This window comes from Conger conger, chromosome 3 (genome assembly GCF_963514075.1).
Source record: "Conger conger chromosome 3, fConCon1.1, whole genome shotgun sequence".
In the NCBI taxonomy this organism is placed as follows: Eukaryota; Metazoa; Chordata; class Actinopteri; order Anguilliformes; family Congridae; genus Conger; species Conger conger.
In genome coordinates, this window is record NC_083762.1 from 35,586,175 (window position 1) to 35,609,678 (window position 23,504).

Consider the following 23,504-nt stretch of genomic DNA (forward strand, 5'->3'; position numbering starts at 1 on the left):
TTTAAAATGAAATGAATGACTGTTCATTCTAGATGTGCAACGGAGGCACTGAAATTGGTACCTGATGACATTAGTAGCCTAGCTCAAACCGAGATTGAGCTTCATTGCCACCTTGTGGTGGACACACAATAATATACTGTGAATACAACATATGGATAAGACTGGTCTTTCGTCCTCCACCCCGATTTCATCTGGTGGGGGACAATAAGAATGTATCCTGATATAGCTTCTTTCCACATGCAATTTAAATTGGTTAAGTGTCATAGCTGATGTCTTCCTGTAAGTAGCTATTTAACACTACACTGGTTATTTTAGCCAACTGCAATTTATACTTGTATTTGTGCTTTGAGATGCAACATAAAACCACAAAATGCCTCTTTCCTGTGGATGTTTCTGCAGTTAAATGCTGAAACTTTGCCAAAATTGAGAGATTAAAGCACAAGGCTCTTTTTAAAACAAGCAAATACTAAACTAAAATGAATGAGTGAATATCACATGCTAGTGGAGACATGCACGCTGTCACAATGTACAGGTTATTTGTTTTGCCTTGCTGTATTGGATTGACTGGGAAAGTTCAGTGGTAGTTGCATTTGTTTCCTCTATAGACATGACTGCCCAAACTGAGTAATTTGCAGTTGGATGCAGGTATATGTACAGTTTGATTACTGTCCGACGCATTGGTCATAACATGCTGACGCATAAGTAGGTGTTACGTTGGGACAGCCAATAAAAGGCTCAGATTTGCGCAAGTATATTTGGCTTCCCCATGTGCTTGTGTAATAGGAACAGGTGTCAGAAGTCAGATTGAGTGACATGTCTCTCTCTCTCTCTCTCTCCCTCCCCATCTCTTAGGTGGAAACGGTCCCCCCTCACAACCCCCCTCTAGTAACTCCTCTGGCCAGCCTGGTTCCATGAACCTGTCAGCGGGTCTCTCAACAGGCAGCCCCTACGCCCTGCCCCCTGAGCCTACGCTATCCCAGAATCCCCTCTCCATCATGATGTCCCGGATGTCCAAGTTTGCCATGCCGAGCTCCACACCCCTCTACCACGATGCCATCAAGACCGTCGCCAGCTCGGACGATGACTCGCCGCCTGCCCGGTCGCCGAACCTGCCCATGAATAACAACATGCCTGGTAGGATGAAATGCGTGCGCTTCTGTATTACATTATTGGCATTTGGTAGATTCTCTTATCCAGAGCAACGTAGAGTTGATTAGACTAAGCAGGAGACAATCCTCCCCTGGAGCAATGCAGGGTTAAGGGCCTTGCTCAAGGGCCCAACGGCTGTGCTGATCTTATTTTTCCTACCCCGGGATTAGAACCACCGACCTTGCATGTCCCAGTCATTTACCTTAACCACTACGCTACAGGCCGGCCCCATGTATGTTTTTGGTCTCCTAAAATGGGGGGTGCTATGTATAAAAAGGCTGCAGTTCCTGCATGTTTCATTACATTACATTGCATTAATGGCATTTTGGCAAACGCTCTTATCCAGTGCGACGGCCGTCACCAAATATAGGCACAAGCCTCAAATTAAAGCTGCCGGTCTGCCCGTACTTGATACCCATTGTTTGCTCATACTGTGTGCACCGGAGCTCTTACAAGCTTGTCTCTCTTCTGCCCTCTGCAGGAATGGGAGTGAATCACCACCCGGGACACCCCCGCATGATGGGCCCCAACTCTTCCGGCCACGCCCTGAGCCCCATGAGCATGAGCATGGGCTCCCAGCCGCTCTCCCACGGCATGCCCAACCAGATGCCCTCGCCCAACCCCATGGGCCCGGGTATGCCCCCCCACCCTGGGCCCATGGGACCCGGCATGATGCCCCATGGCATGATGATGCCCCCAGTGCCCCAGGACCCCGGGATGCCCGGCCCCCAGATGATGCCTCAGGGGCGCATGGGCTTCCCCCCCCAGCGACAGCAGGGCTTTCCCCCGGGCCAGTCGCCGCCCCAGCAGGTCCCCTTCCCCCACAACGGCCCCGGGCCCCAGGGGGGGTTCCCCCACGGGATGGGGTACCCCGGGGAGGGGGGTCCCATGGGCAGGCTGGGCGGCATGCCCCACGGCGGGGGCGGCGAGCCGGGAATGTGTAAACCAGGCGGACCTGGTGGCCCTGAGGCCTTCGGCAACATGCCGGGCGTATTCAACGACGCCGACCTGCACGAGGTCATCCGGCCCGGGGCTTCGGGCATCCCCGAGTTCGACCTCTCCCGCATCATCCCGTCCGAAAAGCCCAGCCAGACCCTGTCGTACTTCCCCCGGGGCGACGCCGGCGGGGGCAAGCCCCCCGGGTTCCCCCAGATGCAAGGCATGATGGGAGAGGGGAGCCCCAGGATGGGCCTGCCGATGCCGGGCCCCGGGCACATGGGCCCCCAGGACATGTCCATGGGTAACCCGGGGCAACACGGCATGCGCCCGCCGGGCTTCATGCCCCAGGGCATGATGGGACCTCAGCACCGGATGCTGTCGCCGGGGCAGCCCGGCATGATGGGAGGCCCAGGGATGATGCAGGGCAAAGAGAGGGGCCCGATCTACAACCACCCGGGGCCCGTGGGCTCGCCCAACATGATGATGTCGCTGCACGGCATGGGCGGCCCCCAGCAGACTATGATGATGCCGCCGCAGATGAGGCCCCGCGGCATGGCGGGCGACGTGGGGATGGGCTTCAACCCCGGGCCCGCCAACCCAGGGAACCTAATGTTCTGAGCTGCTGAGAACTCGCCAAAACATAACAAAACACAGAAACCAAGCTTGAGAGCAAGAACCGAATGGAGTACAAAAAGAAGACTTGTCCTTAAGAAGCACGAGTGTAGCCGGGGACTACAGGAGAAGTGCCGTCGCTTGCACTCGCTCTCACGTGAGGAGTGGCAACCCCACATTCCCCTCCTGCTCACCCTTCTGAGGGCAAAACCATGGTCTGTGCGCACACACCGAGGGAAGGTGTACAAAACCAGAATGAGTTCTTCACGGATCTTCGCTTTTTTGGGGTGGGGCAGTTGGAGGAGGGTGGAGAGGGGGTTATTTTGTTTCAGAAACTCCTGAATGTATGGAAGTAAATCTACATGATTAGCTCAGAACTGCTCCTAGAATTTTTGAAATCCACCAATGTTTGGACTTCGGAAGCTATGTTGGGGAAAAAAACAACCGGAAATAGAGGTCTGTAGTTGTACTTTTTTTTTTTTTTTTTTTTTACAAAGGAAAAAAGTCAAATAAAAAAACTAAATAAGAAAACATGATTCATCAAGGAAAGGGTAAAATACACGAACCGAGAAAAAACAGTGAACTCGCAAAGGAGACTCCATTTTGTCACCAGGTTGCACCGTTATTGCTGTCTGTTATCGTCTCATCTGAGCTGTTCCCTCCAGAGATAAAAATGCTCTTTGTATTTGTGTACTGTACTTGTATTGTAAAAGGGATTTTAGCAGTGACTTGGGTTTTCCCATCTGTTTTGCATTAGGGGGGTGGGAGGTGGTGTACCCCCACCCCCCCCCACCCACCACACAGTACTGTTTACCACAGGTGGGCTTGGACAATTTTCTTTTTTTTTATTTGTAACTCCAGTGTATAACAAACCAAACTATGACCTCATTACAGATAATAGTATTATAAAAAGCACAAACATGGATTAACTATAAATAAAAAGGTGTCTCTCTCCTCCTTTTTTATTGTAGAGAAAAACACTATGGATAAAGTAGGAACCGTAATTATCTATATGCAGTGTGTCCTCTGGTTCTTCAGCCACATTTTCCAAGGGGGGTGGGGGAATCCTCAGCTCTCAAAATGGTGGATCATGCTTGTACCAGGTTCAGTCTTTTACCGTTATACCTGTTTTCAACAGTCATGCAAACATGACTTTATTACTATTATTTTCACATTTTTTGTGTATAGTTACTCGAGATAATTCCAGGTGCGCAAGGCGGTGAGTCGACACCTGGAGTTCTGGAGGTCAAAACCAGAATTTTGTTTAAAAAAATTAAAAAATAAATGAAATAAAAAGCAAAAAGAAACAGAACTAAAACATAGAAAATGGTTTGTTTTGTTATCTCCCTCCCCCTCCTGTGTAAACTTGTCATGTGTAACTCCATTGACTTTGGTACAGAACCACTTCCCAGCGCTGTGGTGTTGAAGACAAATAAAATATATTGTTTGGTATAAAGCACTCTGCAGCTGTGTGTTTTTTACAGATCCTGCACACAAGAAATGCATGGCAGGTGCCCACCTTTTGACTGTTCAAAAATCCCTGAGCACATGCTACCTAATGCACATATAAATGTGGACGCCATATTAATCGACCATTCAAAACTCAAATCTTTGGCAGTTCACTGTATGAAAGGTGCGGTGTAAAGTTTCAAGCTCAAAGCACTGGAAAGCAGGCATGTGTAAAATCGTACCTGAGAGGACTGAAAATTGTAACATGCACCGGAGAACACTTAAGTACCTGTCATTCCCAGAATTCTCAGCCATTTTAATGTCACAGGAGACCGCTGTGATGGAAGAATGCATGTACATGCGCTGAGTTGAGCAAGTGTTTTTGGTCTTTTCTTTACAAGAAATATTAATCGGTTCTTGTGAAGTGTGTTGAGGTTTGGAAAATATTTCATTCCTGTTTTAATGTGTTTTTTTCTGTCCTGTTGCATACTTGCCAGCTTGGTAGTGTGTACGGTGCCATGTTTATATACAGTGTATCTTTATCATAGCATGTTCTAAGTGCAGAAGCACAATGTGAAAGTATGCATTTGGAACATTGCCCTGAATGGGGTGCAGGTAGTGTGTGCCAGTGCATTACAGATGCTTGAAGGAAATTGGGTGTAAATTCATGGAATGTGAAAATGGCTAATAAAGAATGTACAGCCTTCCCATAATGTACAGCATGTACATCAATGAGCCAAAACATTAGGACCACTCTGAGATGAAGCGAGTAAGGTTGATAATCTTGTAACAACAGCGCATGTCAAGGTCTGGGATATATTAGGCAATAAGTGAACCGCTGGTTCTCGTAATCAATGTGTGGGATGCGGGAGAAATGGGCAGGTATAAAGACCTGATCGACTTTGGGCCAAATCGCATATGGCCAGATGACTGGGTCAGAGCATCCCCGAAAAAGCAAGGCTTGTGGGGTGCTCCCCGAGTACCTACAGGCAGTAGTCCCTTCATGGCAACGGTATTCCCTGATGGCAGTGGCTTCTTTCAGCAGGAAAATGTGCCCTGCCACACTGCACAAATTGTTCGGGAATGGTTTGAGGAACATGACGAAGAATTCCAAGGTGTTGCCCTGGCCTCCAAATTCTCCAGATCTCAACAGAGAACAAGGAACAAGTCCGATCCATGGCGGCTCCACTTTTTACATAATCTGCTGCTAATGTCTTGGTGCCAGGCACCTTCAGAGGTCTTGTATAGTCCATGCCTCGGTGGGCCAGAGCTGTTTTGGCGGCATTTGGCGGACCAACAGCATATTAGGCAGGTGATCATAATGTTTTTGCTCATCGGTGTATATAGGTTGTTTCACCTGAACAGGTCAGCTGTACACTGTACAACCTGTTAAAAAAAATTTTTTTTAAATTTTTTTTAAAAATGTTTTTTCTCCAGTGACATAGCTAGTTTTTGTACCTGGGAGTGTAGATGGACATGCACTGACCAGTGGGGTCACTGTAGAGCAATAAGATGCAGATGCTGGTCAACTGAACCCTCCCTAACCCTGGGTGATGCTACTGTCAATCATATGCAATCTTGCTGTGGTTTGTAAGTATTGTGAGTCAACCACAGCTGTAAAAGCAAGACAATGAGTGAGAGAGTTCAACTTTAATGAAGTTTATTACTAAACATTCATCAAGTACCATGTAGTCCCCTGGAAAAGATTTGCAGCTTTTCAAAATAAAATTACTTCTGGGGATTTCATAGTAAGCCCTTATGTCCAGAAAAAAACAATTATTTTATTACTTTAAAAAACAATAATGAACTGCACATTTAACATGATTAAGCTTCCTCAGCCAAATTCATGGCTATGCCCCCCAATTCAATCTTGCAGAAATGCACTAGTTCTTTATGATTAAAAACATTTTTCCCATTTAGCTTTAGAAACTACCAAACTCATGTGCAAGAAAACAAACAACAAAAAAACGGGTTCCCACTCTTTTTAGGAAATAGCTTTCCAGAACATTCAAGGATATTTTCCACGGCTTGCATGCATGAAACATGGACAAAGGTAGCCCAAAGCTGGGGGACTGGGCTATCATGCTCCCCCACCATTACCATGACTGGGAAACCAGACTAGAAATATCCAGGTTTTTCAGGACGAGTGGAAACCCTGTTAAAAAATCTTCCTTTAATTGAGGTTTAGAACAGACCACATAGCTGCCAAGATTGAATGTGGTTATAAGTTCATAAAAAGCAAATGTGTGGAAACATTTCAGCTGAACGGCAAGAGAGAATGGATCATTTCTTCAGTCCTCATGGGTCTGGTTGCATAGTGACCGGTAGTTTTCAGCAGTGAGAGAATAGGTCGACATGACCTCCTTGAATTCCTTCAGGGGGCAGTAGATCCCACTGCAACCTGGAATCAGCTTGTCCTGTTTAGAGAGATCAATCTGTAAGGCTCTAATACAGGTAAAATGATTTGATTTGAAGTTGTTCTCCATAATGACTTATTTGTTTTAGATTTACAAAAACCTTTGTACTTAGACTTTTACTTCATAGACCACCTACCGGATGCATGTAAAAACTGTGATAACGTTTCTGTGATTCCCCCCCCACTAAAGGGTGAGACATTGCTTCCTGAGAAATGTTAATGAACTTGCCAAGTGTGCTGCTTCATCTTCCCACTCTGTCCCCTGACCCAGTGGCCTGTGTTGTCTCACCTGGCCGATGTAAGACACCTTGACGAAGGGCTCTTTGGTGTCGCGGTGCTGGTGGAGTTCCAGCGTGATCTCTGCAGCGTAGGGTGGCCACTTCATGTCAAAGATTCCCAGTGCCATAAGGCAGGGCATCAGGGTGGTGTCGTGCACAGAGTAGAGGTTCAGCTTTCTGTGAGGAAATGCAGATGTCCGTTTCTTTATTTTGAGGAAACTTTACCCACAGGAAGGACATCATGGAGCTTCTCCAGCTCCATGTTAGGTTAGTAAATGGATCCAGGTCTTACGACCCGTTTAATTTCTTTACGCATCTGAAAATACCCATATACTAGGACCTCAGATTGCATGTACTACAGGGATCAACCTTAACCACATTATTTTCTAGCATTTTGAAAGCATCTGTTACACTCAGTGAGCACTTTCTTAGGTATTTATTACTTATTTTTTTACACTTCTACTGCTGTAGCCACTGAGAGTTATGATGCATTGTGTGTTCAGAGATGCTCTTCTGTATACCACTGTTGTAGCGTGTGGTTATTTGCATTACTCTCACCTTCCTGTCAGCTTTGACCAGTTTGGCCATTCTCCTCTGACGTCTCTCATTAACAAGGTGTTTCTGTCTGCAGAACTGCTGCTCACTGGATTTATTTTAGTTTTTTGCACCCTTCTTTGCAAACTCTAGAGACTAGTGTATGTGAACATCCCAGGAGGTCAGCAGTTTCTGAGATACTCAAAACCACCCTGTCTACCACCAACAATCATTCCACGTTCAAAGTCACTTAGATCACATTTTTTCCCCATTGTGATGGTTGATGTGAACATTAACTGAAGCTCCTGACCCGTATCTACATGATTGTATGCATTACACTGCTGCCACACAATTGGCTGATTAGATAATCGCATGAATAAGTAGGTGTAATAAAGTAAAAATGTTCCTAATAAAGTGCTCAGTGAGTGTATATTTTAGATGGTTACACATTACAATAAAAGCAAAAAGAAAAAGCTTTACGCATCCCTGGTTTAGTACTTGGTCCATCCACCTCTGCTGATTTCCGGGTTTTCGGACTATAAACTGTAACACTAGCATGCTTTGTTTTAAACTGCTCGGATATACACAATTGGTGTACTTCGGTAGAAGAAGCTTCAGATATTTGTGAGTAATTCTGGCATTATATTTAGAGACGTTGCTGTTGAGTTTAGGATTTTTTTAAGATACCACCAAAAATGTCTTCGAGCGCCATAGAAAATATGGGTCTGTTGCATCAGGGTGTGAGCTACAGCAGATCTCTAGAAAACTTGTCAAATCTCAGCAAAACTATCTTAATGAATAAAGAGCATACTCTTTTTTTGGGGGGTAACTTCCCCTTTGAGCAGTCTTATGTTGTGGATGAGGTAGGACTATCGCTACCCACTGTACTAATGTTAATATGCTCTACTATGCCTTGGGTAGTGCTCACTGTGGCGTCTCACCTGTTGGTCTCAGATGACACTCCTTTAACTTTGTCCTCCATGTTTCCTACCAGAATGTTCAGTACCCGTCCAACACACAGCTGAAGATTTTGCCTGATGAAAACAAAATTGAAAGATTAAATAAGAAAACAATGTCTATGTACACAAGTCTACATTTTCCAAAGTTCAAAATGCAAGTTTATAGTAATTAAACCCCCTATACCCTACACCCTACACTCTGAAGGCAGACGTCACCCCTCACCTCTGGCTGGGGTCGTAGATGTGGCACATCATGTCCACCGCTCTCTGCTCCACTGTGGTCCTCCAGGTGCTCAGCACAGGCGGACAAGGCAGACCGTGCGTCTGCGGGCCCAACAGAAACCACAGGCATGCACTCAACCGCCATCCCTCTGGAATACCTGGTGTTATGAGGTGCTAACTGAATTAGGACCTCATAACACATGTCAGTTATTTGTAAAGGAAAGTCCTTAATTGCCCGATGTGGGACCCAAACCATGAATTTCCATTCTAAAGTGCGGTAGCGTTAGGCTAGGCTCCTCCGCGAGGCAGAATGTTGGGCTGCCTGTTCGTGTATGCTGCAGCATTCGCAGCATTGTGTGTGGGCACGGTACCTCTCTGGCCACCATGTCGTCCCGGATCAGGATGAAGTCCACGCGCTGGTGTGCAGCGATACCCAGCATGCCCTGCAGCTTCTTCAGGTCCCTGTCAATGTCTGGGAGCTGCAAGGACTCTGCCCAGCGATGGCTGACCGAGAGTCAAAGGAAATTATTTTCACCAAGTTTACAGCACTTTTCTTAACATTGTACGTACATGGTACTGATGCTTGTTTTCCAATGATGTTGCAGATAAACTACCATCTTGCTGTACAACGGAATTTAGAAGCTCATTTCAACAGATCAGCCGTGTTTCCATGGGTGGTAAAATGCTGGTCCTCATTTATACTGCAATTATGTTTTGTTTATATAGAACGTGTGATCAAATTTTTTGTGTGGTACAAACACACATGTACAGAGCCCTCCATAATGTTTGGGACAAAGACTCATTTATTTATTTGCCTCTGTACTCGACAATTTCATTTAAAAAAATCACATGTGGTTAAAGTGCGCATTGTCAGATTTTAATAAAGGGCATTTTTATACATTTTGTTTTCACGATTTTAATTTCACAGCAGTGTTTACATAATTCCCCCATTTCAAGCCACCATAATGTTTGGGACACAGCAATGTCATGTAAATGAAAGTAGTCATGTTTACCATTTTGTTGCATATCCTTTGCATGCAATGACTGCTTGAAGTCTGTGATTCAAGGACAGATGATTGTATGCTTTGGATCTTAGGCAGTTCCTTCTCTCCTCCAGCCCTTGCCATCACTCTGATTTGTTGATCTTTATCTCATCTGTCTACAAGATCTTTTTCCAGAACTGTAGTTGTAGTAGTACTTTTAAGTACTTATTCAGAAATTGTGATCTGGCCATATGCAGCTAACCTTCTGCAGACAGCGGTCATTGACAAATCCACATCTGACTCCTGAAGAGGTTTTTCTGATCGGTTGGACTGGTGTTTTGGGACTTTTCTTTCTTATGGAGATAATTCTTCAGTCATCAGTTGTGGAGTCTTCCTTGGCCTGCCAGTCCCTTTGCGATTAGTAAGCTCACCAGTGTTCTTTCTTCTCGATTATGTTCCAAACAGTCGATTTTGGCAAGCCTAATGTTTCAAACCATTTCTCTCAGGCTCATGATGGCTTCTAAAATAATACTTCCCAAGGGTGATCAAAAGACTAGAGCAGGGGTGTCCAATCTTATCCAGAAAGAGCTGGTGTGTGTGCAGGTTGTTGTTTTAGCACAGGACTAAGACAGCTGATTCTACTCATCAAGGTCTTGATTAAAGACCACGATTAGTTCATTAGTATAATCAGGTGGGTTACTGCTGGGTTAAAACAAAAACCTGCACCCACGCCGGGCCTTTTAGAATAAGATTGGACACCTCTGGACTAGAGGAAAAACCAGGTGTTGTGATTACTCTTACACCTACATTAAGGAGGCAATTAAACACACCTGAGCAATTACAAACACCTGTGAAATGGGGGGGACTATGTATAAACACCACTGTAATTTCCACATGTATAAAACATTTATAAAAATCTGAGAATGTGCACTTTAACCATGTTGATTGTGAGATTCCAAATCTAAAATTGTGGCAAATCAAGACATAATGGGTCTTTGTCCCAAATTGTTATGGAGGGTACTTTCTTTATCTTTTCTGTCTGATAGTCCATAATGCAACTGCTTGGCCAGACTACACTCACCTGGTTCATCAGGTTTAAATCCGGGCCTGATTAGAGGGGAGGAATAAAAACCAGCAGTACTACTGACCCCCTAAGTTAACAAAGTTCTTTTGAGGAACACCATTTCATTTAGGCTATGCAATGCGTTTGTAAAATTTATGTGAATCAAACACAAAAAGGAAACCCAAGCAGCCTAGACTATACGCAGTAGACATTGTGTGTTTTTATGGAAGAGAGCCAATCTATTGCATTTCTTATTTAATGGGTGTACTTTTAAATTTTATAGAAAATGGTCCATTATAGGGAAACACCCATAAAGTCACTTAAACCAAACAAGTGCATTTATTACTTTAGTTCTTACAGTATATGCTCTCTGGCACCATTTGTGTGCATAAAATGATAGTCTTTGTTAATCAATAAAGCTAATGGGCTACAATTAAACAAGATTTTCTGGAGAGCCTTTGAATTGACTAAGGAATAGTGTTGATGAGATTCGAGGCTGCCGATATTTAATGCACCAATACAGGAATTATGGACTAGATACGGAAATGGGCCAATATCGCCACATTCTCCCTTCATTCCGCTCTTCTGAATATACTTCAATGGTGCACCTATTAGTCAGTCTCCTGGTGAAAATATTTAACAAACTGCTTAGCAAATTAAGCTAAGCCAATTGCTTGCTACAGGTACGGGGTTGGGGAAATGGGGAAGCAGCATAGGCCTGCTGGGCCATGTTTTCTGTCTGCTCAAGTACACAGCTTGTGAGTGAGCAATATAAGAGCAAAACTGAAACAAGAAAACAGGCAGATGCTCCATCCTTTTGAAACCTGGCTACAGTGAAATTACATCCATTCTGCTCACATGCTCTGGCCCAAAGCCAGACTTGAGTATTTATATGTTCTATATGTTGTGTTCTGCATCTCTTTAACACTTAGAAATAAGCGCTAGGAGCCATGGCTCATTCATACCCGCAGGGTATAATGGGACTCCTCTGGATTCCCCAGAAGGCTGCCTCGGTCACTCACCCACTCAGGAATTTGAGCAGCCTGCAGCTGTGGTAGTTGGGGTAGAGGACCTCACTCTCGGCTTCCGTGGTAACGATGGGCACAATATCTAGAGGGCAGAGACCCTAACCTTAGTGTCCAAGTGATGGCATGTGCTCATGTAAACACACAATGGCCCTTGTTCTAGTGACCAAGCCGTGTTACAGGCAATGAGAGGAATTGGCACGTCATCCTGTTTGTAACCCCTTTACCCTGTGTGTGCATATCATATGTGTGGCCTGTTATATGGTGCTATCTTTGTTTAACCTGCACACTGTTATCATGTTTGGCTTGTACCACGCTTTCCTGTGTTAGCATTTGTAAACTATACCCAGTTACACTGCGTGTGACCCATACTTTTACACTGTGTGTGAGACTTGTATATTATTTTTCATATTAAACCTGGATGCAATACATTTACAGATCTAATTTTCACCTAGTGAAATAGTGCTATGGCTCTATGGTTCATAGAGCTAACAATGCTAAGGTACAAGTGGGTTTGAACTGGGGACTCCATATACTGAAAATAAATAGGCATTCATATATTGTATATCGCTCTTCATAAACATGTCTGCTCATAAGTAAATAAGTACATACAGTACTGTGCAAAAGTTTTAGGCAGGTGTGAAAAAATGCTGTAAAATGAGAATGCTTTCAAAAATAGAAATGTTAATAGTTTATTTTTATCAATTAACAAAATGCATGAACAGAAGAAGTGAATGAACAGAAGAAAAATCTAAATCAACTCAATATTTGGTGACCACCCTTTGCCTTCAAAACAGCTTCAAAAACTGTGTGCAAGTATACCTAGAAGAATGGATGCTGTTTTGAAGGAAAAATATTGATTTGATGTAGATTTTTCTTCTGTTCACTCACTTTGCATTGTGTTATTTGATAAAAAGAAACTGTTAACGTTTCTTACTTTACAGCATATTTTCACACCTGCCTAAAACTTTTGCACAGTACTGTATATCGTGCGGCGGTTACTCTGGCACTAGACATAGCCTGTTGTCCTTATGTTCCTTTAAAACTTTAGAATGGTGGAACTATTCAAACTAGGAGAAGGTAGCCTGATTCATACATTAGCATTGTGTCTCCCCATGTTAAGTCTACAGACAATTAATTCTCAAAATGTTACAGCCCTGACAGTATTAAAAGCAAGTCTCAAAATAACCGTCCGATTGAGTGGTGGTCGGGAAATGTTGGATTTAAATTAATTGCGCAAAAACCAGTCTTAATTTTTTCTGCTGATTTTTAGGGGGTATCCAGAACATAGTAATGGAGTAACATATTGTAGTTCACCTGTGAAATGGCATAGAGATTGTTTTTTTTCCAGGGGAGGATTGTCTCCTGCTTAATCTAATCAACTGTACATCGCTCTGGGTAAGAGCGTCTGCCAAATGGCATCAATGTAATGTAATGTTCTACGCTCCGTGTAATGCATCTTCTGAAAAATGGGGCGTGACCAAGTGCAATACTGTGGCAATGTACCTATGCTGTAATAAAGCACTGGAAACCCTTGTTAACCACAGACAGCTCTGGACAGTAAAACACACTAAATTACCAAAGGAATGCGGGACCAGTGTCATTGTGTGCACAGCAGCAAGCCTTACCTCCCTGCTTCTGATGGAACAAGCCCGCCACCAGACACTTGGCAGATTCTATTGTCCTCACAATGTTGGTGGACCGCACACTAAATGAAACATGGACAAAATTATTTTTCTAATACGTCAGCAGGTACTGACAAAAGACAGAAATATATAGACTAAGTATTTGGACAGTGACACTATATTTGTTGTTTTAGCCAAGTGAATTTGAAATGAAACCAAAAACATGACGTTAAAGTGCAGACTATCAGCAGCTTTATTTCGAGGCCATTTATTGGGTGATCTGCATCGGAATTACAACCTTTTTATTCACATTGGGGACCAATAGTAATTGGACAAATCTTAAAAGAGGCAGTAGGTTAGTAATTGGATGGGAAAATTCAATAAGAGCTCATTATACAACAAGATTCTGTTGTTTCCCTGACATGATTATTGCAGCTATGCCAGCCTGTAATCCTGTCTGTCGAGATGTCGTAGCTAGAAATCACGCTAGGAATTTGCTAGAGATGCTGACGTGCGAGGTGTGTGGTGAAGCAGGGGAGTGCGTCTCTCTCTGCATGGGAGGGGCCAGCAGCTGCTACGACTTCCAAAATGCTTCTATACTGTAACATCGCAACCATTGAAAAAGTTGCCTACTGCAGCTTTAAATAAAGTAGTGATATTTAGTATGAGGTTGCAAATTCTTTGCATTCGATAACTGCCTGAAATCTGCAACTCATAATCACCAGATGCTGCATACAGTGGGAGCAATAATTATTTGATCCCTTGCTGATTTTGTAGGTTTGCCCACTTACAAAGAATGGAACTGTGTAGAATTTTTATCATAGGTACATTTTAACATTGAGAGGCAAAATATCACAAAATAATCCACAATAACAACATCATATACATTTTATAAATGTATTATCGTATTTTTGCATGAAATAAGTATTTGATCCCCTACCAAACAGCAATAATTCTGGCTCCCACGGACCAGTTAGTTTTCCATTAAGAAGCACTCCTAATCTCAACTCATTACCCAAAACACCTGTGTCAACTCGTTACATCGTTATGTAGCTGTATAAAAGACACCTGTCCACACAATCAATCAAATTCCAACGTTTCCACAGTGGGCAAGACAAAGGAGCTGTCTAAGGACATCAGGGACAAAATTGCAGACCTGCACAAGGCTGGGATGGGCTACAAGAAAATAAGCAAGCAGCTTGGTGAGACGTTAACAACTGTTGGAGCAATTATTAGAAAATGGAAGAAACACAAAGTCACCGCCAATCTCCCTCGGTCTGGGGCTCCACACAAGATCTCGCCTCGTGGGATATCAATGATCATGACAAAAGTCAGGGATCAGCCCAGTACTGCACAGGAGGAGCTTGTTAATGACCTGAAGGCCGTTGGGACCACAGTCACGAAGAGAACCATCAGTAACAGACTACACCGTGAAGGATTAAAATCCTGCTGCGCGCACAAGGTTCCTCTGCTGAAGAAGGCACATGCACAGGCCCCATCTGAAGTTTGCCAAAGAACACCTGGATGATCCAGAGGAGGCTTGGGAGAAGGTGATGTGGTCAGATGAGACCAAAATAGAGCTATTTGGCATCAACTCGACTCGCCGTGTTTGGAGGAAGAGAAATGCTGAGTACAACCCCAAGAACACCATCCCCACTGTGAAGCATGGAGGTGGAAACTCGGTGTTTCTCAGCTAAGGGGACAGGACGACTTCACCGTATCGAGGGGAGGATGAATGGGGCCATGTACCAGGAAATTTTGGGCGACAACCTCCTTCCCTCAGTGAGATCACTGAAAATGGGTCGTGGATGGGTCTTCCAACATGACAATGACTCAAAACATACGGCCAAGGCAACAAAGGAGTGGCTCAAAAAGAAGCATATTAAGGTCCTGGAGTGGCCTAGCCAGTCTCCAGACCTAAATCCCATTGAAAATCTGTGGAGGGAGATGAAGCTTCGAGTTGCCAAGCGACAGCCTCGGAACCTTAAGGATTTGGAGAGGATCTGCAAAGAGGAGTGGACCAAAATCCATCCCAAGATCTGTGCAAACCTGGTGAAAAACTACAACAAACTTCTGACCTCTGTGCTTGCCAACAAAGGTTTCTCCACCAAGTATTAAGTCCTATTGTTCTATGGATCAAATACTTATTTCATGTGAAAATATGATATTAAATTTATAAAATTTATATGATGTTGTTATTGTGGATTATTTTGTGATATTCTGTCTCTCAATGTTAAAATTAAAATTCTACACAGTTCCATTCTTTGTAAGTGGGCAAACCTACAAAATCAGCAAGGGATCAAATAATTATTGCTCCCACTGTATCTTCCCTTCTGATGCTCTGTCAACCCTATAATACAATCATCTTCCATTCCTATTTGTTTTGTGTGCCTTTTGCTTTCGGTCTTGTCTTCAGCAAGTGAAACGCGTGTTCAATTGGATTCAGGTTGGGAATAGTGGAATCTAGCTAACTGACTTAGCCAGATTCCACCATTTGGCTCTAAAAAACTCCTTGGTTGTGTTAGCAATATGTTTGGGGTCATTGTCCTGCTGGTGAAGTGCTGTACAATGAGTTTTTTATGCATTGCTTTTGATAGCTTTCTTATGCATGAGCTAATCATGCAACGACACACAGCTGGCCAAAAAACAACCGAACAGCCAATTGTACAATTTATTTTGGTCCCCTAAAATGCGTATGAATAAAAATAACTAATTCCTTCACATGAAACCTAATATGAATGAACATACCCTCAAATTAATGCTGACAGTCTGCACTTTCACCTTATTCATAGTTCCACTGTCAATGTGCTGGAGACAGCACAACAGCAAAACAACGTGACAATTGTGCCACTGTCCAAATATGGCCTGTGCTGTATACTGCTGGCTGTTCTTTTAATACCTTAAGAGTGCAAGATGCTGCATTTAACAAACGACCATTTTATTTCATTTTAGATCACATTCACGCTGCCATTGTATTGCACCATATTGTCAAGGAAATTATTTCACTAAGTGGGAAACTGATAACAGAAACTGGTGATGTGCTGTGAAGGTCAACCTTTTCCATTGCTTGTGGTCTGTTGTGCAGGTTTGCCATTTATGACGCACTAAAACATCAGTGTGCGAAGTCCATATTTGTGGTGCTTTCTGGTTATTGCCACTGTGGGGTGAGTCTGCCTTATCCAGCTGGAAGGACTAGGGTTTCATATTCATATTCAATGGATTGATGAATCAATTGAATACAGTCTGAAGTTACTGACTGGAGTCTGAAATGAGAGGGGAGCAGTTCTCTGGCATTATCTCACCAGTATGGTTTGGGATGAGGATCACATTATATCAATCAGGAGACAATAATGCAGTCCATTTGATTTAAAAGAGTGCTGTTATAGTCAGCTGTCAAGATGCATCTCTTCAGCCATGCTTATAAAACCTTAAATCCTGACATCGCTTTGCTCTGTAACAACTATCCAGACACTGTTTCTAAACAATGTCCACTAGCTTTGCGCCCCTGTTACTATAATGTGTTGTTTTTCTTGTATTACATTTTTTGTTGTTGGTGTAATTCTGCATCATATTTCAGTAAAAAGCTTTGGAGTGCTATGAAAGGCACAATACAAATAAAATGTATTTTGTCCCCCATAACATTAACACAAAAGGGGCATCTATCAGGCCCCTAGAAACAGAATATTTCAGTACTCACTAGACTTCAGTTGGGTTGAACTCCGGTGTGAGGAAGCGCACATCTTCAATATACCTCTTCCTGAGCCTATTGCCCAGATCATACAGCTGCTGCATGCCCACTGTGGTCAACTGACCAGGATGTGTCCCACCCTGAGGGGGATTGGAAGGGCAGGGGTCAGAGTTAAACAGCAGCCTGACAGACCACTAGCCTCACTAACCATAGCTTTACTAGCCTCCCCTATATTACATTGAAAATGGTATCTTCAACCCAATTTGTTCCTTGAAGCACTACATTCTCAATCTCCCACTTGCACCTACTATGGTGCTTCAATATTATGTCAGGGTGCTCTCAAAACAATATAAGGCCTGTGCACACTAGCACCAAAACCCATTTCGAAAACCATTTCGGCTCAGGAAACATTTTAGTTTAATACCCTTTGGAGGCAGGATCGAAAATGCTTTGAAAACACTACCCATAGAATCATTCTCCTAGCATCATAAATGAATAACACAGAGTTCTGCATACTTAAAGGTGTACAGTCATTTTATTGGTGTTACCTGTGGTTACAATCCAGTGGTATACGCTCACCAAGGCTCAAATCACGAGGGGAATTTCCAGCAGCCAATGAAAATGTTACATTTGTTACAGAGGAAGGAGGGAGGGGTTCGGAAATAAACACAGGAGCCAACGTTTGTGATGGCTGAGCTGAATAAATAAATTTCCTGGAGTGCTAAAGTTCCCATGCAAATTACAGCACAAAGCACAACTGTCGCAAGCTGTATGGGTTCCATGTTTGTTCTGGTTATTGTGGAAAATATATACAGCAAGTGCAGGTGAACCACAGGAAATCAGGTGTGCTCCTCAAAGACAACCATCGTTATGTGTGCGTGTCAGTGTTAGTAAGATGCTTACATTACTAGATGCCATTTTGGAGTGTGTTTGGAATTTCAAGCATTGTGTTGTAATTTTAGGTTTTCACCTACAAAGAAGCAAGCTAGCAAGTTCTAATAATTACCCACAAATAAGAAAATACATCATTTTTATAATCAGTGATGAAAATGGTGAGCATTTACAGTGCAGTCCGTAAGTATTTGGACAATTCCCGTTCTTTTGGCTCACAAATTAAGCATTGGTTTTGAAATGTAACAATGAATATGAGGTTAGGTCCAGACAGTCTGACTGTTTTTATTTATTTATTATTTCTCAACCTCATAATCACTTCCTTGGCTGTCATTGGTCCTCATGTTGACAAATGCCAATAAGAGACTCCAAAGGCAATCAAAAGCTTAGAATCAAGATGAGATACTGAAAGCTTTCATATACAGTATACAACAGAAGTGAGTACACCCCTGTGCAATATCACTTAAATGTCAAATTATTCAATATTGTATTACCTCTCAATAAATGCATTATTATTATCTTTTTTTAAAGATATTTTTAGGCCTTTTTCAGCTTTATTGGACAGTATAGTATAGAGAGACTGGGAAGAGAAGAGAATGGGAGCGAGAGAGAGAGAAAGACATGGTCGGATTCGAACTACCGACGTCGCGGCTCGCAATGAGCATGCGGTTAGTGCTCTACAGGCTGCGCCACTGTTGACACGTAGAGTATTTCCTCTTATGGACAATCAAAAACAAATACTTTGGAAAGACCATATTGAAAATACAGGCCTGGAAGTATAAACTCAATGCAACAAAAGTGAATACACGTGTGATCATTGAACCAAAATTGAGTACACCTGTGATTTCTAATTAGCCTAATCGCACTAATTGCATGAATATGGTTATAAAATGACCTGTGAACACCAGAAATTTGGCTGTGTCGATCTGCATGTCTGTATCATGGCTTCACATAGAAAATAATAGCTGGAGGAAAGGAAAAATCTGATTGTGAGACTTCAAAGATGGAAAAGGATACAGGAAGATTGGTGACCAACTAAAAATCAGTAGAAACACAGTTGCAGCAGTAATCAGGAGGTATACAACAAGCCATAGTACCACTAATCAGAGCCGCAGTGGCTGTCCTCCTAAAATGACATCAAAGATAGTGCGCTACTTGCACAATCTAGCTCTGAAAAACAGACAAGCTAGTGCTTCAGATTTGGCACAGGGGTTATCAATGGAGTTTCTGTGACAGCTAAGACAGTGCGAAGAACACTGCATAACGCCAAAACCTCTATGGACGGCGTCCAAGAAAAAAACCCTTGCTTGCTCTTCGGCACAAAACTGCAAGATTGAACTTTGCTAAAGAGCATGAAAAGAAGCCCAATGAATATTGGAGCGCATTCTTTGGTCAGATGAGACCAAGATACATTTGTTTGGCTCAGATGGGGTCCAGCATATTTGGCGTGAAGCTGGCCAGGACTACCACAGTGAATGCATAGTCCTGACAGTGAAGCACAAAGGTGGGGGTGTGATGATATGGGGCTGCATGAATGCAAAAGGTGTTGGGGAGATGACATTTATAGATGGCACCATGAATCCCTGTGGATATACCAAAATACTGCCTGACAAGATGACTCCCAGCCTCCAGAAGCTTGGCAGAAGAAGATCATTCCAGCATGATAATGATCCCAAGCACACTGCCAAAATCACGCAAGAGTTTTTTTTAAGAAGAAAAGAGTGAAAACTATGACCTGGCCAAGTATGTCACCAGATTTGAATCCAATAAAACGCCTTTGGGGTATTTTAAAGCAAAAGGCAGAGCAACACAACCCCTCCAGCAAAGAGCAGCTGAAGAATATTGTCACTGAAGAATGGCAGAACATCTCTCCAGAAATTTGTGCAACACTGGTATCTTCCATGCTCAGGAGGATTGAGTCTGTCATCAAAAATAAAGGTGGACATATCAAGTACTGAAAAAATAAAAGATTTGAATCTCAGTAATGAAAGTACTGACTTTTGTTGCATTGAGTTCCTACTGTGGGGCCCATATTATTTTATATAGTAAATCTAAACCATTAGATTTTAATTTTACATAAGAGCAAATACACTACTGTAAATTGAGTAAAAAAATTTTTCCAGCAACTAGGGTGAGGGTTAAATGCATTACTATTAATGCTTCCCATTCACCCATCACACACCAACAGCAAAAAGCAGTGGATGAGAAAGTAGTTAAGTAAGCAAAGTTTTTCTAAATGTAGTGTAAATTACATACATATTTCCAGGGTTTCGCTGAGTGTGGGTGTGCACAACACTAGTGTGTACTCAAAATATGTATGGTCCACTAAACATACTGCATACTGTCTGACATATCCTCCATGATATCTTCCAATAGAATGTCCCATCAAGCCCCGCTTCTTTGTCTATGATCTATTGGACTGTGACTGGACTCAAAGATGACACTGCCTCTTCGTCTGTGGGACCACCTAAAAAGTGTGGTTTACTTCCTGAAAAGTCTGCTTGCAAAAACACTCGGCAAAATCCCAGAAATATGTTTAATAAAGTACACTAAATTGAGAGAACATTTCACCTACTTAACTACATGTATTGTACTCACGATCTGCATTCGTTAGCACATTGCGTATAATATAAGATGGCAGTATGTTTAGTATGTTTAATGAGATGTGTTTTGTTAGGTTTGGAGTGAAAACCGACGGGATGGCAGCTCTCCAGGAACAGGGTTTGGGCAGGCAGCCCTGCACCATACCACCGATCAAGGCATGAGCTAATAAATACAAATACATGTCTATTTATTGTAATTAAAATGTAGGCTATAGCCTTTAAAATAAATACAAATAGATTTCTGTGTGTGGGATTTTCCATGAATGTTCCAAGAGACAAGCAACAGAACATAACATTGCAAAGGACTTGACACTAACCGTAAGGGTGCTGGCTCTGTAGCTGTCCTCCACAGGAGCCGGGGGCCGGGGCCCACCACTCAGGTCTGTAACTACGTAATTGACCTCTGTGTGAGCAGGGACTTTCAGAAGATTGGGGACCCACTGCGCCTATAAATGGGAACAAACGGAGGGAACGCACTATAAATGCAGTTTTTTTTGTGGGGAGGGGGCGGTGTTGCTACATGTGCTCAGCGACAATAGCAAATGGGAAGTGTGCTCTTACCTCCATTATATCCGGTATTGACTTCAGTGGAGTCCGAGCGCCGTGTCGGAACAGGATTTGGACCAGCTTGAGCTCGTATTGAGACTGATCGCCATATTTTTCGGAGAACTTCGCAGAATCCGTTTGAACGGGAGCAGTTTTCTCCGACCACAACATGGACCCTAATGCCGCCGACCCAAAAACACCCACCCTGATCCAATGACTCCTCATGTGGCAACAATGTAACGGGAGCGATTCAGTTCAAATTAATCTATTCAGCGAGCAGTCGGCTCTAACTAACGTAACAATATCAAAAATGTTACCTAAACGTAGCTAGCAAGTTAAACAAGTACTCTAAACGGAAGTGTCAAACCCCATTCGCCACGATGCCTCAAAACAGAAAGCGGGTTTTGCCACACAATCTAGCTAGCTAGCCCGTCATAAAACAACTTTAAAAGATATGACTTTGACGCGTGCACCCAACTAGCAAGTTTGATTGAAAGAGTTTCGGAAAAGTTAACCAATGCCGCTTCACAATATGCAACTGGCAAATAAACATTAAATACACATTAAAGCTATTGGAAAGCAACTGATAAATGTTACACTCATTCGACTTTCAGAGCCAGCTAGCTAGCTAGCTAGCCAGCTGACTAACGTTACCTTGCTGTAAATGTTAAATGAAAGGCTAGCTACCCAAGAGTGTAATGTCGCCGATCTCTAGCTACCATACGATTTGAAAGTAACGTTGTTGGATAAATGACAGTTTTAGATTTAAGTGTTTGTAAGCAAAAAGAGGTAAGTTAAACTGAACTCACTGTTCCGCATTATCGGTAGATGCAATTGCATAAACTTGTTCTAGTAGATAAAACCCCTTTTTGGGACTATTTTGAAAACGCCAGACCGGTTTAGGAAAGAATGTTTTCTGGGAATTGTAGTGTGTCGTACGTCCTAATAATTGATAAACTGCTATGCTAAAACTACATTTCCCAAGAACGATTGAAGAGCTTCCCCATTTCTCACGTCATATCTGCCTCTCCTACGGCCCTATTTTGTCTATAGTCTATTGTGCGACCGGAGCACCATGAACTTCGTCAGTGTTGCCACGTTTCCGGTTTTATGTAAATTCCAGTTTTATGTTTTATTGTATAGTTTTACGCGCGATTTTTTGGGGGTTTTTTTTTTTAGAGTTTTGAAAATAGTTTTTTTCAATTGTTAGCAATTGTAAACGAAAAACTAATCATAGCAAAAAATAATTTTAGCTACCAAGGAGAAAAAATCGCTCAAATGCAGTGAAAGACAATGTCCTCTACCACACACACACCCAACCACCCCTGACCATGGCCACCTCTCTGAAGGGGTACTTGTCCTCTGCCATTCCCTTGACCATCTCCACATCCTCTCCCTCCTCCCTTCACTGCTTGATCTCTATTGTAACAAAAAAACAATAAAACCCCAGTGATAGAAGATAATGATGAAATATTACATTCAATGATAATGCAGTAAAATTGATCATGTTCCAAAGTCATTGCTATCAATAGATATATTCATCATAAACCATTCATAATCTGCAGTTTCTTATATGAAGCGTGTGAATTTCATTTTTAAATGCTATTGCTTTGATGTTAAGTCTTGTGTCATTGTGAGCAAGTGATTTGGTTCAGCGAAAAAAATTATTTCTGGTTTATGTGTATTGTATTCAGGCAATTGAAAAAGGTTTTTTGAGTTTTTAATTTAATTATCCGTTTTGAATTTTGTGTCTACAGTTTTCAAGAATTACCTCAAGGTTCTGAAATTTGTGCCAAAGTGATTGTAAAAATAAAATAAAATAAAATAAAACTAACAAGTGTGTGGTCGTGAAAAGTGCCTTTGTTTCCCTTTCACCCTGGTCTAGCAGCATAATACCCTGCCCCTCCCCAGATCTTCACCAGATTTTGGCAACCTTTGTCCACTCTTGTGTGGGTTTTCAATTCCCCTTGGGCTGGCATTTTAATGTAGACCAGGCAACCCTGACTTTGATGTGATAAGCTGTTAAAATCACCTCAAAATCAACACTGGCTCAGCCTTGTAAAGCAGGATGCCAAATCATCAGTTGCCATGCAGGCGTGTATGGACTACTCTGTTCTGCGAGGAGATCTGCAGGACTGTAGAAGAGAAGATTCAATGACGATAGTAAGATTTGTGGAAGAGGTGTGAACTCAAGCAGAACTTGAGTCTGCTGCCCCCAATAGGCTCACCTGCAGCAGACTGTGTGGCTCTCACATTGGCCTTCGCAGCCATAGGAAGTGGTATCTGCAGTGCCAGCACCTACCCACGACTCCCGTTCCACCATGGAACAGAACTGCAATGGACCGTCAGGGAGGAGAAATCTACATGAGGCCAGTGAGTACAGAATTTAGATTTAAGAGTCATTGGGTAATTTTCGTTATGTCTGTGGAAACTCTAAAAAGTTCCAAACTGTCACTGCTGTATCAGTATGGACCATGCCCTTCCAAGGTACAACTTGGACGATGGAATGCCTGCTATTTCTT

The 23,504-nt window shown here is 42.8% G+C and overlaps 2 protein-coding genes across 10 annotated transcripts in view; one reads left to right on the plus strand and one right to left on the minus strand.

The window, feature by feature from the left end:
• Positions 1-4,159, plus strand: part of bcl9 (BCL9 transcription coactivator) — a 59,802-nt gene extending 55,643 nt beyond the window's left edge. For all 6 annotated transcript variants that reach the window (XM_061236361.1, XM_061236357.1, XM_061236358.1 and 3 more), the window contains 2 exons: positions 853-1,134; positions 1,631-4,159. In XM_061236361.1, coding sequence (XP_061092345.1) covers positions 853-1,134; positions 1,631-2,706 — 1,358 coding nt within the window. In that variant the 3' untranslated portion in view covers positions 2,707-4,159. The remainder of the gene's footprint in view (positions 1-852; positions 1,135-1,630) is intronic.
• A 1,633-nt stretch (positions 4,160-5,792) lies between these two features.
• Positions 5,793-21,906, minus strand: acp6 (acid phosphatase 6, lysophosphatidic). Of its 4 annotated transcripts, none has more exons than XM_061235834.1 (11): positions 21,792-21,906; positions 20,998-21,158; positions 20,754-20,882; positions 16,952-17,082; positions 13,258-13,337; positions 11,627-11,714; positions 8,930-9,062; positions 8,560-8,660; positions 8,319-8,411; positions 6,855-7,020; positions 5,793-6,566 (listed from the first exon to the last, which is right to left on the minus strand). In XM_061235834.1, the coding sequence occupies exons 1-11, from the start codon at positions 21,820-21,822 to the stop codon at positions 6,441-6,443; spliced, it is 1,239 nt and encodes a 412-aa protein (XP_061091818.1). In that variant the 5' UTR covers positions 21,823-21,906; the 3' UTR covers positions 5,793-6,440. The 4 variants fall into 4 exon arrangements, with proteins under 4 accessions (XP_061091818.1, XP_061091819.1, XP_061091820.1 ...); XM_061235835.1 differs by having other exon boundaries at positions 20,998-21,170; positions 21,790-21,883; XM_061235836.1 differs by having other exon boundaries at positions 20,998-21,187; positions 21,792-21,810.
• Positions 21,907-23,504: the final 1,598 nt, after the last annotated feature.

Bases quoted from the DNA above. Each gene is read 5' to 3' on its own strand.
- acp6 (XM_061235833.1), bottom strand. From the start codon at position 21,207: ATGAGGAGTCATTGGATCAGGGTGGGTGTTTTTGGGTCGGCGGCATTA. The intron at 13,338-16,951 runs GTGAGTACTGAA...TGTTTCATTTAG, and splicing joins TTCAACCCAACTGAAGTCTA to TGTGCGGTCCACCAACATTG. The intron at 9,063-11,626 runs GTGAGTGACCGA...ACTCTCGGTCAG, and splicing joins CTGCTCAAATTCCTGAGTGG to CCATCGCTGGGCAGAGTCCT.